A 16,061-nucleotide genomic window follows, 5' to 3' on the forward strand; every position below is an offset into this window, starting at 1 on the left:
ATCTCATTTACTCTTCCCAACAGGAGCTATGTCCATTTTAAAAAGAAGCGGAGTACTTGCCCTACATTACACATCTAGTAAATGGTGGATCTGGACCAAAAAGTAGGTCTGTTCATTTACACAAAATCCGCTGAGCACTGGAGACCTAAGATGAATTAAGGTTCTATGCCCTGTTGTGAGTGCAGTGATTGGAGCTATGCACAAGCTGCAGTGGGAACAAAAAGGAGGCGCATTTTAGCCTCTCCATGGCTTCCAGGATAAAATGCAAGTCCTTTTGCTTAGCTCATCACTACCTGACACCCCCAACTCCCTCGCCCTTCCGCCAGCCCCGCTGGGACCGGATGCCACTGCTTGGACGTCTCTAGTTCCCGGGGACCTCGGCCTAGCAGACAAGGCTTTACGTCCAACTTTGCCATACCCTGATCCCTCATTACCGCTCTACCACACGCCCCCAATCCCGGTCCTCCGTCCCAACCCCAGCAAGCTCAACGGCACCCGAACGACCGGCTCTACATGTGCCAGGAACGTGGCCTTTCCAGACTCTAGGCGGCGCACCGGAAGTTGCGGCAGCGGCGGTGCGTGTCGGGAGGAAGTGTCTGATGCGGCGGCCTGTGGTTGGGAGTTGCTCGAGTCGGTGCTTCAGTCTTAAGGTTCCCCGGTCGGTGCTTCATTCTTAAGGTTCCCTGGTTGGTGCTTCATTTTTAAGGTTCCCCGGACCACCGGCGGCAGAGCTGGTCAGGGACAGCGGAGTCCGCTCCAAGGCCGAGCGGGTTTGGACCTGCGCTCCCGGCTCCGCCAGCAGGTGCGCTGTCCCAACTTAACCGCCGTGTAACCGCGGCTGAGGGTGTGAGAACTGCCCCTGGGGTCTCTTCCAGGGCGACCTTCGGGGCCTCATCCTAGGCCTCCTGAAGGAGAAGAGTCTAAATTAGGGCAAGAAGCTAACTAATCCTTACCTAGGACCAGGCTGTTTCACCTGCGAGGCTCCCTTAATCTGCACCGCGGCTATGAGGGAGGTACTGATTATCCTGTTTACTGAGGAAGAAACTGGGGCTTTAGAAAGGCGAAGTCATTTGCCACAGATCATGCAGCTGGGAAGTGACAGCTCTAGATTCAAATGGCGCCAGGGTCCCCTGTTTTACACTGCAGCAGAGTTTTCAAACTTTATCTGCGTACAGAATTCCTGGGTGGAGGGTGGTACTAGTTAACAAATTCTGGGACTCCACAAATTGAATAGGCCTGGGATGGGGCTCTGGAATCTATGTTTTCCAACAGTTTTTCCCTTATATATAACATATGGCTCTCCAGTGAACAGAGCAAGGTGTTGAGCAGGTAACCAATAGCTAATTGGGGACCACAGCTAATTGTCTTGATAAGCTTTTCTTTAATTGAAAGAAAAAGTCAAACAGAAACTCCTGGGATTGCATAGCTGATATTTGATTCTGGGCCAATAATTATTTTGGACACATGGCAGCTTCTGTCATTGCCCCCCACCCCCAATTAAACAGGCCGAATTACTTGCTTATCGCCTGAGTGAACTTGTTAAATATACAGATTCCTGAGCCTGGCTTAGCTCTACTGAAGGAGGGAGGAAGGGCCTGGGAGTCTGTAGGCTAAACAAGCTATCAAATGAGCTTGTTACTTTGGAAAGCTTGAGATACATAGTTTTTTTGGGAAGACCCATAAAGAAATGGATTATAGATTTGGTACGTGTGGTCTGAACTTCCTCAGTTTTGTTTGTTTGTTTGTTTGTTCTTTTGTAGCTGTGCATACTCCTGTATTAGCTATGGGCACATTTTTTATTGGTAAAAGGTCAAATTAGTATTTCTGGCCATTATCAGGTAATTTTCAGTTATTTTCGGTTAGCTGAAGATAAAAACTTAATAAAAATACACTGTACCCCAGAAGTGCATTAATGTACATAGTTACCATTCAATAAAAAAAAAAACTTAATAAAAATTGAATGTTAATCTACCTACTCTTGATTTCTTGAGTGATTTTGGGTGAGCCACTATACCTTGTGGTCCCCATACATGCCTGCATATTGTCAAATCACTGCACTGCTTGTTATAAAGACAGATACCTATATCCATTTACGCCAGATTTTCTGGAGGTGAACAATGGGTGTTTTTAACAAGCTTCCAGGGAAATTTAATGCAGCCAGGTGGTGCAGGTGAATCAAAGGAGTAGGGCGCCAGCCCCGTATACCAGAGGTGGCAGGTTCAAACCCGGGCCCGGCCAAAAACTGCAAAAAAAAGAAAGAAATTTAATGCAGCCGGTGATCATGGAATATGTAACTTCACTTGAAAACTGAGTCTTAGCTTATTTCTCAACATAGATGAAAACAGGAGGTTTACAGTTTTTTATGTTCTTCCCTTGAGGGCTAATATGAATAATGTGTTTTGTGATAAGTCCTGGTTTGGGAATTTCTTAACATGCAATTTTTTGTGAAAGAAGTGAAAGTACTATGACAATATTAAAAAAGGTGACTACTAAAGCCAGCATCTCCCAATGACTTAGATAAGCAGTCCCTGACCTTTTTGGCACCAGGCACTGGTTTCATGTAAGATAATTTTCTCACAGACTGGGGGTGAGGTGGGTGGTTTGGGGATGATTTAAGTGTTGTATATTACATTATAATATATAATGAAATAATTATACAACTCATCATAATGCAGAATCAGTGGGAGCCCTGAGCTTGTTTTCCTGCAGCAAGATGGTTCCATCTGGGGGTCATGAGAGACAGTGACACTAGAAGTGTGTTGGCTTATGTCCTCAGCTCCACCTCAGATCATCAGGCAGTAGATGGATCATCTAACGGATAAGGAGCATGAAACCTAGATCCTTCGTGTGCACAATTGACAGTAGGGTTTGTCCTCCTATGAGGATCTAATACTGCTACTGATCTGATAGGAGGCAGAGCTCAGGCAGGGACATGAGTGATGGGGAGTGGCTGTACATACAGATGAAGATTCCCTTGCTTGCCAGCTGCTCACCTCCTGCTGTGCAGCCTAGTTCCTAACAGGCTGCAGACCCCTCCCAGTCCACAGCTCAGGAGTTGGAGACTGCACACTTAGAGTCCTTGATTGAGATGTTGTAATGACAGAAGTTGATTTTACAGAGAAGCTCTGACTACCATTGAGTCATCTCTTCTGTTTGAAAGTATTAAATTTCAGAACCCTAACTAAAATCACTTTTTTTTTTTTTTAAACCAGATAACATTGTGTAATTTGAATCAGGAACAAAATCCTCTGAAAGCTCAGAGCAGAAGCCTCTTTGGTCAACATGGAAGAAAAAAGACGACGAGCCCGAGTGCAGGGAGCCTGGGCTGCCCCTGCCAAGAACCAGGCGGTTGCTCAGCCAGGCAAGCACCTGTGGGGGGGGGGGTGTGCACATGTGTGGGTACAGCCATCCTTCTCTTTTATTTATGTCCTTTTGGTTTGTAACGGATTCCCATTAATAGTAAATGTTAAATAATTGTTTAAAATGTGCCATATTTTGTCTGATTTTGTTGATGATGAACTAAGGGCACGTCTTTAGTGATTCTTATAGTTGGTCCATACCCTCAAGTCTTTCAGTGTGTTTGGAGGTACCAGTTAATTTTTAGGTGACACAGAGGTCATCTCCAAGTGGATTTTTTTGGCCCTTGCTTAGTAGAAGTGATGAGAACAGACTTTCCCCTGGATTGAGGCTATTCTCTTTCTTGCTTCAGCTACCCCTGCTAAGAGCCATCTCCATCAGATGCCTGGTCAGACCTGGAGGAACAAGGACCGTCTGTCTGATAGACAATTTGTGTTCACAGAACCCCAGCAGGTAAATTCCTGTTTCTCCTTCAACAGTAACATAAATGTACTTATATAAACTGTATTCATGTAGTAGATGCTCATATAGTGACTGAATAAATTTACTAATAGCACAGCTAAAAGACTATAATAATAATGAAAAGTGAAGTATTTCAGTTTCATCATATGTCTGAGGGGGCTTCTGAGTCTGTCCCCAGTTTATGGTCATATATTTGTTTTTTTTTTTTTTTGGAAGGGAGGCTATACCATGATTTGAGGATAGAGGCAATACTACAATATACCATAATTAGAGCTTACATGGGTTATCTAAGTTCTAACAGTCCTAAACCATGCTGTCTTCAGTGCTACTGAGCAAACATCTTTGGAATTGGATGAAAATTTTAGTTATTCTAGAAAAATGCCTTATTTGCTTTCTAGTTTTTTTTCTAATTTCCTTTATGTATAGAAGGTTTTCTAAAGCTGCAGACCGCTAGAAAAATTGATTAATTGTATCATCTTTTATTGTCGGCCAGCAAATGTGAAGTAATACTAAGAAGAGCAGAGACAAGGGTCTCTGATGGGGGTAGCGAGACATTGGAATAAAAAAGGGATAGTTTTAAACCTGATTTTTTCTTTTTGAGACAGAGTCCCACTTTGTCACCCTCAAGAATGCCATGGCATCATAGCTCATAGCAACCTCAAACTCTTGGGTTCAAGTGATCATCCTGCCTCAGCCTCTTGAGTGGCTGGGACTACAGACAACTGCCACAATGCCGGCTATTTTTAGAGATGGGGTCTGGCTTTTGTTCAGGCTGGTCTCAAACTCCTGAGCTCAGGCAATCCACCTGCCTCTGCCTCCCGGAGTGCTAGGATTTAAATCTGATTTATTTTAACCAGAAATGGGAGGACATATTGCGTCAGTCTCCCTGAGGATTAGAAATTATTGTAGAAGTAAGATCTGCCTATTTCCTTGCAGGTAGTACGGAGAGTCCCAGAGCCACGAGTGATTGAGTAAGTAATTTGCTGCCTTCCTGTGACTGTTGCCCATAGTGAAATGGCAAGCCTGGGTTCTTTCCCTCATCCTTTTTTTTTTCCATCTAGAAGAGAATGACCCAATAACTATTTTAATTTAAGGCTGGGATATTCCTATCTGAAATGTGTGTAAATTTGATCTTTTGGAAAGACTTTCTGAATTTGTTTATAGTATGGAAAATGCAGCAAGATCTTGGTATGTTAAACTTTGATCTTGGTGTGGATTTCTTGGCCCTATTTCACAGATAATCTGTGGACAGTAAGCTAAAGCATCTCTTTTATAAAGACAGAGGGGGATTTTTCCTGAGCCTTTGAAGCATGGCTTTTTGAGAAGCCTTTAAATGCTATTTTACTAGTAATGTTTATGAAAGCTGCTAGCAATCTAATGACCTTACAACCCATTTCTTAAAACTATATAATTGTTTAGGAGTAAATTAAATGATGGTAAATATTCCTCTTATATTGATTTGTGTCTAAAATGTTCTTATCCAAATTTGGTGAGAGATGCTTTAACTCTTCCTGCTTGTCCGTTTCCACCTGACGTAGATCAGTTATTAGTAGAAACTGTTCTTTTATTTTAGCAAATTACCATTAGGTGTATGTTCTTGCCTAGGAACAATCTGCTACACTGTTTGGCTGTTTGCAGGATGGCTCATAAATGTATACATATGGTAGATTTTTTTTTTAATAGCCAGAAATGTCCTGCACGTTTAAAATGGGCAAGTTTCTAAATGTGAGCCGAAATATGCCACATTAAAGTACTGTATTCTCTGTATGCTCTTGGGAACTTTACACACAACTCAGTGTAGAAATGTAGTAAATACATATGACAACTATGCCTGCATTTTGGGTCAAAGAGGTTCACACATGAACCTAAGAACCTAGCTTAGAGATCGTGTACTGCTAACTACCGTGGCAGAGGGTGATATGAGAACTGTTCCTTTACGTTATTCTCTATAATGTAATTGCTCTCTGATAAGGATCTGACACGGTGGTCTTGATAGATGAACCTATCCAGTCTGTGTCACTTTTCTTATGGACCGCATACTACCTGGTGCAGCTGCAGCAGTTTATATGTTGTTAATTCAGTAAACCTTTATTGCTCATCTACTATCTGTAGGCCCTGGGAAATAGAATAGTCACCCATTCCTTGCCCCTAAGGTGCTCACTGTCTAGTAAAAGAAATAGACATGTAAACAGATAAATTATATTCTTATACATTATGAAACAACAAATCTATATTTACAGTCTAGTAATATAGCGGTTGAGATAGTTTATGTTATTTGCCTTGACTAAAGGTTAGGAAAGGTTTAGAACAGCAGTTCTCAACCTGTAGGTTGTGACCCACAGGAACTGTATTAAAGGGCCACAGCATCAGGAAGGTTGAAAACCACTGGTTTAGAGGAAGTGAGATTTTTGAAGGGTAATTAGAATTTTCCACTGGACCAAAGCTGCAATGTATTGTTTTGCCTCAAAGTAACGAGTCTGTTTCCTTTGTTTCTTTAGCAGAGAGGGCGTGCATGAAATCAGCCTGTCACCTACAGGCGTATCTAGGTAAGTAGACCCTCACTAGGCAGTGAGTATAATTATCACCAAGTTATATTCTCTTAAAAACCACCTTATTTGAAAAAGGTAAAACTTCTGCCCCTTAAATTCCTGGGGAGTAAACATTTAGTACTATCTCCTTTTTATATAGTATCTCCAGCTTTAAAACATTTTATCAGCCCTCCTGTCAAATCTAATAACTGTTACTTCCCAGTTTTTCAGAAGAAGAAATAAGGCATAAAGAGATTGAGTACTTTTTCTCTAGTGCCACACAGTAACTTAATATGAAAGTTGGCCATTGAAATCTACCCTAGTATAGCAAAACAATACACTATGCAACATACAATTAATAATGTATGTTATTAATATACTTACACATCTGAAGAAATTGCTTTTTAAAAGTTCCTGCTGGACTTGGAAGGTTCTATGAAGTCTATTGGCACTGACATTGTTATAGCCTTTGTTGGAACCCCCCTTTGAAGCAAGTCACACAAGAAAACCACTTGTGGCTCGGCGCCTATAGCTCAACCGGCTAAGGTGCCAGCCACATACACCTAAGGTGGCGGGTTCGAATCCCCAGCCCGGACCCGCCAAACAACAATGACGGCTGCAACCAAAGAATAGCCGGGCGTTGTGGCGGGCGCCTGTGGTCCCAGCTACTTGGGAGGCGGAGGCAGGAGACTCACTTGAGCCCAGGAGTTGGAGGTTGCTGTGAGCTGTAATGCCACGGCACTCTACTCAGGGGGACAGCTTGAGGCTCTGTCTCAAAAAAAAAAAAAAAAAAAAGAAAACCACTGGTATTATTTTGCACATGTGTCACTGTTAACCAGGTACAGCTTCAGGTGAGCTTTGGCTCTTTCAGAAAATCCAGTGCACCTTCAAAAAGTAAAGTTTGCTGCCACCAAGACTATTCAAGAGAATGTTCTGTGGGCTTTCAGAGTGTTCCTTAAGAAAGATATCCAAAATGATTGTAAGCTAAATTAGAATTGTTAAAATAAGCTTATATTTGGTGGGAGAAAGAACCTTCATTAGATAATGTTTATCTTGACCTCCCCTAGAATCAGCATCGTCTCAGAAGACTTTCAATTATTTAAATAACACAGGGCCATGCACCATGCATTTTGTTAGTTATTCTATTTACTCTTCTCTGTGACCCTGTGAGGCAGATATCACTTCAGATTACAGATCACAAAACTAAGGTTCAGAGAGATTAGGTAACCTGCTCAAGGTTTCACATCTAAGCGGTGCTGGAGTAATATTTGAACTATGATCTGTAAAAGCCTTCATGCCTTGTCCCTTTATCCTTCCCTGCTGCTGTTATTTGTCTCAACATGAAAGGAGTTTGTTTAACATCAGGAACATCATGACCTGTGTGGTATTAGGCTCTGCTTATCATGGGAGCTGATTCCATCTACCCACTGGAAGACATATCCAGATTAACTATTCCACTAACAATTAGAGTCTAACCCATCTTTTCCATGTTTTTTGATTATTAACTGTTCTTTCTGCATGAAGGGTGTGTTTGTATCCTGGCTTTGTTGACTCAAAAGAAGCCGACTGGATATTGGAACAGCTTTGTCAAGATGTTCCCTGGAAACAGAGGACTGGCATCAGAGAGGGTAAGTGGATTTCTGAGGCTGCAGTTGTTGCTGCCTGGTGTTCCTCTCCAGAATGCTTCCTAATTCCATTGCCTCTGCTCACCACAGCTAGTCTTGAACAGAGTTTCAACCTGAGATCTTAAGAATGAATAGAATTAGCCAGTCAGAGGAGACAGGAAGGAGTATTCCAGGCAGAAGAAACAACAGGCTAATGGCCCAGAGATCAAAGAGGCAAAAGGGAAGTGGTGAGAGTTCAAGGAAGCAAAGAAAGTTTGGTTTGGTTTGGTTAAACGGTGGCTTAATATACTTAATCTTCCTTTGTGTTTATTCACTGCCTCTATTAGTTAAAATGGTGCCAACTTTCTTCTTTCTTCATAGACACTTATAGACCTATGTTTTTTCTAACCCTGTCTTGCATACATTGTGATCCTTCTTAGTGACTTTTTATTTTCATTTTACTTTTACCAGAAGAATCTAGTCTTCTTTAGCTTCAGTGTCTGTGCACTCTTGAGCTTGTAAAGGTGACATAGCAGTTATTACTTGACTTGAAACGTGCTGCTCTTCTGTGGGCATCATCACCGGTACCTGTTATACCACAAGTGATCACTGGGGGGCGACTGTGCTCTAGCATAGAATTTGTTTTCTGGAATAGTAAATGAATTTAAGTTTTCTGTAAAGAAAGAGGCAAAGTATATACATTCGTCCATTGGTATCTGTGGGGGATTGGCTTCAGGACCCCCAATATCAGTCCCTTATGTAAAATAGCATAGAATGTGCATATAACTCACGGACATCCTCCAGTATACTTTAAGTGCTATATAAATTGTTGTTATACTGTGAGTTTTATTTGTATTTTTTGAATATTTTCAGTTGGTTGAATCTGCAGATGTGGAACCCACAGACGTGAAGGGCCGACTGTTGTGACTTCATTTTTGTTACACGTCAGAATAGGAGTTAGGGGCGGTGCCTGTGGCTCAAAGGAGTAGGGCACTGACCCCATATGCCAGAGGTGGTGGGTTCAAACTCAGCCCCAGCCAAAAACTACCAAAAAAAAAAAGAATAGGAGTTATCTTTTTCAGGGCAACCTCCTCTCACCTCCCAGAAGTTTCTTCAGAGGGCTTTTGGTGACAAACTTGGCTTTGATTGTTGGCTCTGCCACTCAAAGTAATTGTTTTTCTTTTCTTTTCTTTTTCTTTATTTTTTTGCAGTTTTTGGCCAGGGCTGGGTTTCAACCCACCACCTCCGGTATATGAGGCCAGTGGCCTACTCCTTTGAGCCACAGGTGCCACCCAAAGTAATTGTTAATTTTATTTATTTATTTATTTATTTTTGGAGACAGAGCCTCAAGCTGTCCCCCTGGCTAGAGTGCCATGGCATCATAGCTCACAACAACCTCCAACTCCTGGGCTCAAGTGAGTCTTCTGCCTCCGCCTCCCAAGTAACTGGGACCACAGGCGCCCACCACAACGCCGGGCTATTTTTTTGGTTGCAGCCGTCATTGTTGTTTGGAGGGCCCGGGCTGGATTCGAACCCACCACCTTAGGTGTATGTGGCTGGTGCCTAAGCCACTTGAGCCACAGGCGCTGAGCCGTAATTGTTAATTTTAAGCAAATTATAGTTAAGTAACTCTCTGATCCCTGATTTTCCTATCTGTAAAACTGAGCTAATAATACTTTCTACCTTGTAAGTTTTTTGTGCCAATTAAATGAGATAGTGCCTGAGAAGTTATTAACAGAATGTCTGGTACAAAGTAAGCTGTGAGTGAACATTAACTGCTTTTATTATTCTTATCATTGTCCTGGATGATATCAGCTTAGGGAAAACAGATCTGTGGATAACTCCCTGTGTACATAAATTTAAACATCAAAAACTTCTGAGTAAAATCTGCAACATACTACAGTTTGTCATAGCACTTTTGCCTTTATTTGGAATCAAAAGGGCTTGTACAATGCTGGACATATGAGTGAACAGTTTCTCTTATTACTTGTATGGATTTTGGTGCCACGAATTCCTATGGACACCAGGAATTGTCCTATGGTTCAGGCTCCATATCCTGGTTTTTGAGATCATCTCTCATCCAAGTCCTACTGTTCCCCAGTGTAACTTTTTCCTCTCTTGTTTATGTCATCACTCAGATGAGCAAGTCACACAAGCTGTCATCTTGGAGCCTTGGCCCGTGCTCTGTCTGCCAACATACCTTCTCTTATCTTTTCTTCCATATCTTCTATGAAGATGGAACCTTGACTTGGGTCAGAGCCCATCCTTACTTTTCCTTTATATTCCTCATAACTTCACGCCCATTGTAAGGCAGAGAGTTGACACTCAGTACACTTTAAATAGCACTGAACCATTTCAAAGGCCCTGTATTTTCTTTCTCAGATAGAACTTATCAGCAACCAAGACTTACAGCATGGTATGGAGAACTTCCTTATACTTATTCAAGAATCACTATGGAACCAAATCCTCACGTATGTTGACATATTGTTGTTGATATGGTTTAATAGACTATATACTATAAGTGTGGAGTACTATAAAGTATAACTAATAACAATAAGTTGCCTTGTAAAGATGCATGCTGGTTCCTGGTTCAAAAACCACTTTGGGTTCACACATGAGTCTTTGTACTTGTCATCTTTTACGTGCTTTTGATGAACAGAGGGTGAGAAAAATTGGAACTAAAGTAGATAGGAACCAGAGTCCAGGATCTCAGGAAAATGAACTTTTTCTTCTCCTAGAGCTTTCTCCTCCACCAGGCTTTTCTGGCTGTGATACTTCTGTATATACCCAGTGTCACACATTTGCTGTGGGGCTGTGTCCTTATGCCTGGCCAGTGAGGTCAGAATGTCTTTCCATTTCTCAGGCTCTTTTGCTATTTGTGAAAAAATCTGGTGTTTTTCTTGTTGACTTTGTAGTCATTCTATGGCTGCAGTTCTCAAACTTCCAACTTACTACTGCTTCTTTTGTTATTAAAAATTTCCATGATGTAGACAAAGATATTCTAGTATATAAATTGAGCTTGTCCAGAGACGGAGTTAAGGTCTAAAAAATAGCTCCCTATTTAGTCCCTGAAATATTGCCTTTGGCAAATAATGTTACGCTTTAGTGAGAGACATTGAAGACCATGGAGTTCTTCTATGGCACTGAGATCCCTAGAAATGGGACACATTTCAGAGTTTCTAGTAATATGTAATCACAGACTACCACTCACTAAGATGGTCAGGGGTAAAATATTAACTGAAGGTACATGGCTTTGTCATGTAAGGAGATAGTTGTGTGCTTTGGTGTGGGACTGTGTTTAGAATTTGATCCTGGGAAGTGCTGAGACCCTTTATATCTGGGGTTGATTTGGAGAAAATTGAATTAGGGCAACATAGGTGGTTTCTCTTGCTTCTGTCACAATTCATTTATTACCTTCTCAACAGTCATAGCTGAGAAGTTGAGGATTAAACAGGCTTGTGGGGAAGAAATCCTTTCTCATTCATGCCAGTTAAGCTTTTACAGCAGGGGTTTTCAGCCTCAGTACTGTTAACATTCTAGGCTAGATCATTCCTTCTGCGGGACTCTCCTGTGTGTGGTGGGATGTGTAGGAGCACCTCTGACCTCTATCCACTAGTTGCTGGTGGCACCTCCCACCCAGTCATGGCAACCAAAACTGGCTCCAGTCATTTTCAAATGTCCACTGGGGGACAAATTGCCCCCGGTTAAGAACTGGTCTTTCAGAATAGACTTTTAAGGTACACAGTATCAGCTGAGTAAAGTAACCTCTTATTTTTTGACACTTTGGGAACATTGTGACAACTGTTCCAAAGAAATTTCTTATGACAGTCCTTTTTTTTAAAAATGTAAGTAATGACCAGGTGTAGTGAGTCAAATCTGTAATCCTAGCACTTTGGAAGGCTGGAGGATCTCTCAAGGCTGGGAGTTTGAGACCAGCCTGAGCAATAATATAGCAAAACTACATCTCTACAAAAAATGGAAAAAAAAAAATTAACCCAAGCATGGTGTTATATGCCAGTAGTTCCAGCTACTGAAGAGGTTGAGGCAGGAGGATCACTGGAGCCTAGGAGTTTGAGGTTGCCACCAGCTATGGTGATGCCACTGCATTCTAGCCCAGGTAACAGAGTGAGACCCTGTCTAAAAAAAAAAAAAAAAAAAAAAGGAATATATGCTTATTGAAATTTAGAAACTGCAGATAAGCACGAAGAAGAATATTAAAATTTTTGATAGTCCTTACACTTAATATTTTAGTTTTAGTCTTTTTTATTTAGGAAAATAGAGAATCTTTTTTCTGTAAAATTCAAATAAATTATGTTTCATTTAACTGTGTATCATTAACATGTTACAGTGTCATCGAATAGTCTTCTACAACGTCGTCTTCCATAGCTGCACAGTATTCCATAATCTGTGTTTACCAGAACTTATTCAAACAACCATGTATGGCTGGATATTAAGGTGATCGAATTAGAATTTTTTTTTGAGATAGTCTCACTCTGTTGCCCCAGGCTAAAGTGCCATGGCATCAGCCTAGCTCACTAAACCTCAGACTCTCGGACTCAAGCAATGCTCCTCCTGCCTTAGCCTCCTGAGTACCTGGGACTACAATTGCCCACCGTGATGCCTGGCTAAAAAGCAAAATTCTTTAATTTGGATTTGACCAGAATTTGTGTTTATTATTAATAGGTTTAGTTCATTTAGATACTGTCTTGAACAAAATCATAAGAGCTTCCCTTCTCAGATTTTCTTAAAGGAGGGTGCACTAGTGTGTGTGTTTGTTGTGTATATGTATGTTGGGGGTAGTTGTTTAATTTAAAAATTGTTACTCTTTTTAAGCTTATTATCCCACAGGAATAGGGTAGGTTTGTTTAATCATAGGTTTTTAAATTTCTTTTCATCTTTGTTCAAACTAAATCTACATAAACACAATGTATACACAGATCAAAGCCATGGCCGGCCGGCCGGGAGTTCCACCAACTTGACCTCTCCATTCTCTGTAGGCAGTAGACCCAGAGGTACCACTGTGGTAACCAGTGCCCTATAAAACCGTGTTTGAAATAAACTGAATAGATCTTTTACTTCCATGATTCATATTTTCTTGTACTCTTTTCCTCAAATGTCTTTTAAGGATAGAATATCTTCACTGAACAGTGAGATGATGCTGAATTTTAATTTAGACGTTCAGTTCTGAGGGCTCTGTATATAGAGTATTGGTTGGAGAGTCTAAATTAATCCTCTAGTTCATTATCCCCCTCCTTTTTTCCCTTTTCTCTGTACTTCACCACCAAAAATAACCAAGGGAAAAAAAGCCTACTTAGAAACATAATGCAAACTTGATGTTATTATAGTGCTTAGTCCCTAAGCAAGTCAGGGAAGTGCTAATTAGATTCAGTCACATTGTAGAAAAGCTATCTTCCTCTTTTTCATTCTTGTTTTTCTCTTTAAGTGTATAATTCTAGCATCTGATCTTTATCTCCATGAAGGTATGTTTGAAGCTGCAAAATAATTAAGAAATACAGCTTTCTGACATTATTTTTGGAATTTTACTTGGAATTTATTCTCTTCAACAGAGGTTAGTTTCATAACTTTTTTGTTTAATGAGGGTAGATCTCATGTTATGTATTTTCTACCACAACAAAGAGAGATGCAGAAACTTCCAGCTTCCAAAGGCTTCCTTAGTCTCTCGAGGTGTGTCATTGACCAACTATCTTGTTGTTGGTGCTGTTTATTTTTTAAAATCCTCTGCTTAGAATGTAATACTAATATCCACAACAGGGAATTCCAGCTTTAACCATGGTTTCGCATCATAGTAAAACTGAGTGGTTCTCACACATGCTTCCCTGGCACTTTTACCTGACAGCAGCCACGGGACATGCTTACCATCATCTATCCTTTGCCAAATTTCCATTCCTTCACTACCAGATAACTAACATAGACATTGGAGGTGTTCTGTAAAGTAGGAGTTCTTGAAGTATGGTCTTTGGATCCCTGGAGGGGAAACCCTTTTTTGGGAATCCACAAGTAAAATTATTTTTGTAATAATATTTTTAAAAAGTGACATTTTTCACTGTGTCGAATTTGCACTAATGGTATGAAAGTAACAGTGGATAAAACAGCTGGCGTCTTGGCATGAATCAAGCCATTGTCATCAAACTGTACTAGGAGTCATTGTGTTCTTCATCACCGGGCACTTCCAATTTAAAGTTTTGTAAATGATTGTTTCGGTTAAGAATGCCCCTTGGTGAAGCAGTAAACATTATTAGTTTTACTCTGAGTCTCTGAGTAAATGTCTTCTTAATGATTTTCTTGATGAAAATGAAGGTATGCCTTAAGCATTCTTGCTCCAAATTAAAGTGTGATCATTTGAGCCGTAAGCTGAACTAGCTACTTTCTTTATGGTCCATTTTTACCTAGAAGACAACTGGAAAACAGACTACCATTATTAAAACTTGAGCATGTAGCAGATATTTTCTCGTAAATGAGTGAAGTGATTGATAAAAGTTGAGTTTTCAAGCAAAAATTAGAATTTCAGAAAACTGATACCTGCCACTTTAAGCCTAATCTCTTCCTGTTGGACTTTTCTGATGAGATCAATGGTAAAAACAGATAGGACTTTTTGTTATTGAATAATGAAATGTGTCAACATGTAGAAGATACTGGTATGTATAATTCAGTGAACTAATACTTTTCCAGGTGACCAATGGTTGATGTTACAAAATCATACAAGGTTAAAGATCCCTTCCAAGGCAAGCTGGACCAGTGGACTTAAATATATATAAAAAAAGAAAAGTTTGCTTTGGTTTTAGATTCTACATTGTAGTTAACTTTAAGAAATCAGCACTTGGCTCCACGCCTGTGGCTCAAGCGGCTAAGGTGCCAGCCACATACACCTGAGGTGGTGGTTTCGAATCCAGCCTGGACCTGCCAAACAACAATGATGGCTGCAACCAAAAAATAGCCAGGCGTTGTGGCGGGCGCCTGTGGTGCCAGCTACTTGGGAGGCTAAGGCAGGAGACTCGCTTGAGCCCAGGAGTTGGAGGTTGCTGTGAGCATGATGCCATGGCATTCTACCCAGGGGGATAGCTTGAGGCTCTGTCTCAAAAAAAAAAAAAAAAGAAATCAGCACTTGTTGAATTTTGGTATAATATCAAAGAATAATAGCTAACATCATTCAAAATAATAATGAATTATTCATTTTCTTCATATGTGTCAATAAAATAACCTGTTTGAACAGATTGAATGCAGAAGGAGATAGGAGAATCAGCTATCTTCTCTTAAGTCCGACATTAAGGACATTTGCATAACAATGTCATTCTTCTCACCATTTTTTATTGGAAATTATAGCTGTTTAAAAATATATTTATGCTATCATGTAATGGGTCTGTTATTGCATTTCAAAACAGTATTTAAATTTTTTTCCATTTTCATTTTAAATATAACTAACAATTGCTATAACCTTTGTAAACAGAAGTTCTGAGGAGTTCCCAGTTATTTTTAATAGTGTGAAGTTTTAGAACTGCTGTTCTAAAGGAAGCTCTGTAAAGCACTGGGGATTTCTGGGAAGAAAGACATAGAATTCTAGTAAGAGCCAGTACAAACTATTCTCTTTATAGGTCCCAAGTACAATCCCAGGTCACGGATCATAGCTTCCTGTAGTATGCCTGGCAAGACAGTTCCAAATATAAACCACATAAGTGAACTCACTGCCCAGGAGGTGGGGCTGTGGGATCTGTGTAGATCTTCTGTAGTTCATAGTCCGTGCATTCGTTAAAGCCTGTCATGATTCCTATTCTGTAGCAAAGGATGTTTTTCTCTTTTAGGTTCTGTTTTTAGGAAGTTAGCCACTCTGGAAGTACTAAATATCTTTTTTAAAAGGCAATTCTGCCATTCCAGATAAAATAGGGATAGACGGAACAGAGAGCCAGCTGGTAGGAAATTTGTTTCGCTTTTCAGATGTCGGTCTGGGTCTGCTACCTACCTGGCAGCATATCTGCTTTACTGTTCCACTTACCACCTTAATGACTTATCAAGGTCACTTCCCTGAGTATATTGACATTTGCTTCTTTGAAAGGCTCATGGAAAAGGATGAGGTGCATAGACAGACCCTGGTCCT

General features: G+C 40.6%; 1 protein-coding gene across 3 annotated transcripts in view; it reads left to right on the forward strand.

The window, feature by feature from the left end:
- The first annotated feature begins 725 nt into the window (after positions 1-725).
- Positions 726-16,061, forward strand: part of ALKBH3 (alkB homolog 3, alpha-ketoglutaratedependent dioxygenase) — a 35,114-nt gene continuing 19,778 nt past the window's right edge. For 2 of the 3 annotated variants that reach the window (XM_012801193.2, XM_023509381.1), the window contains exons 1-7: positions 726-802; positions 3,213-3,361; positions 3,710-3,810; positions 4,756-4,790; positions 6,318-6,365; positions 7,872-7,975; positions 10,334-10,422. In XM_012801193.2, the coding sequence (XP_012656647.2) occupies positions 3,283-3,361; positions 3,710-3,810; positions 4,756-4,790; positions 6,318-6,365; positions 7,872-7,975; positions 10,334-10,422 (456 nt within the window). In that variant the 5' untranslated portion in view covers positions 726-802; positions 3,213-3,282. Of the gene's footprint in view, positions 803-965; positions 1,014-3,212; positions 3,362-3,709; positions 3,811-4,755; positions 4,791-6,317; positions 6,366-7,871; positions 7,976-10,333; positions 10,423-16,061 lie in introns of those variants that run through there. The other variant, XM_023509386.1, reaches the window with a different exon arrangement.

The sequence above is a fragment of the Otolemur garnettii genome, unplaced genomic scaffold (genome assembly GCF_000181295.1).
Source record: "Otolemur garnettii isolate 467f Iridium unplaced genomic scaffold, OtoGar3 scaffold00001, whole genome shotgun sequence".
Taxonomy (NCBI): domain Eukaryota; kingdom Metazoa; phylum Chordata; class Mammalia; order Primates; family Galagidae; genus Otolemur; species Otolemur garnettii.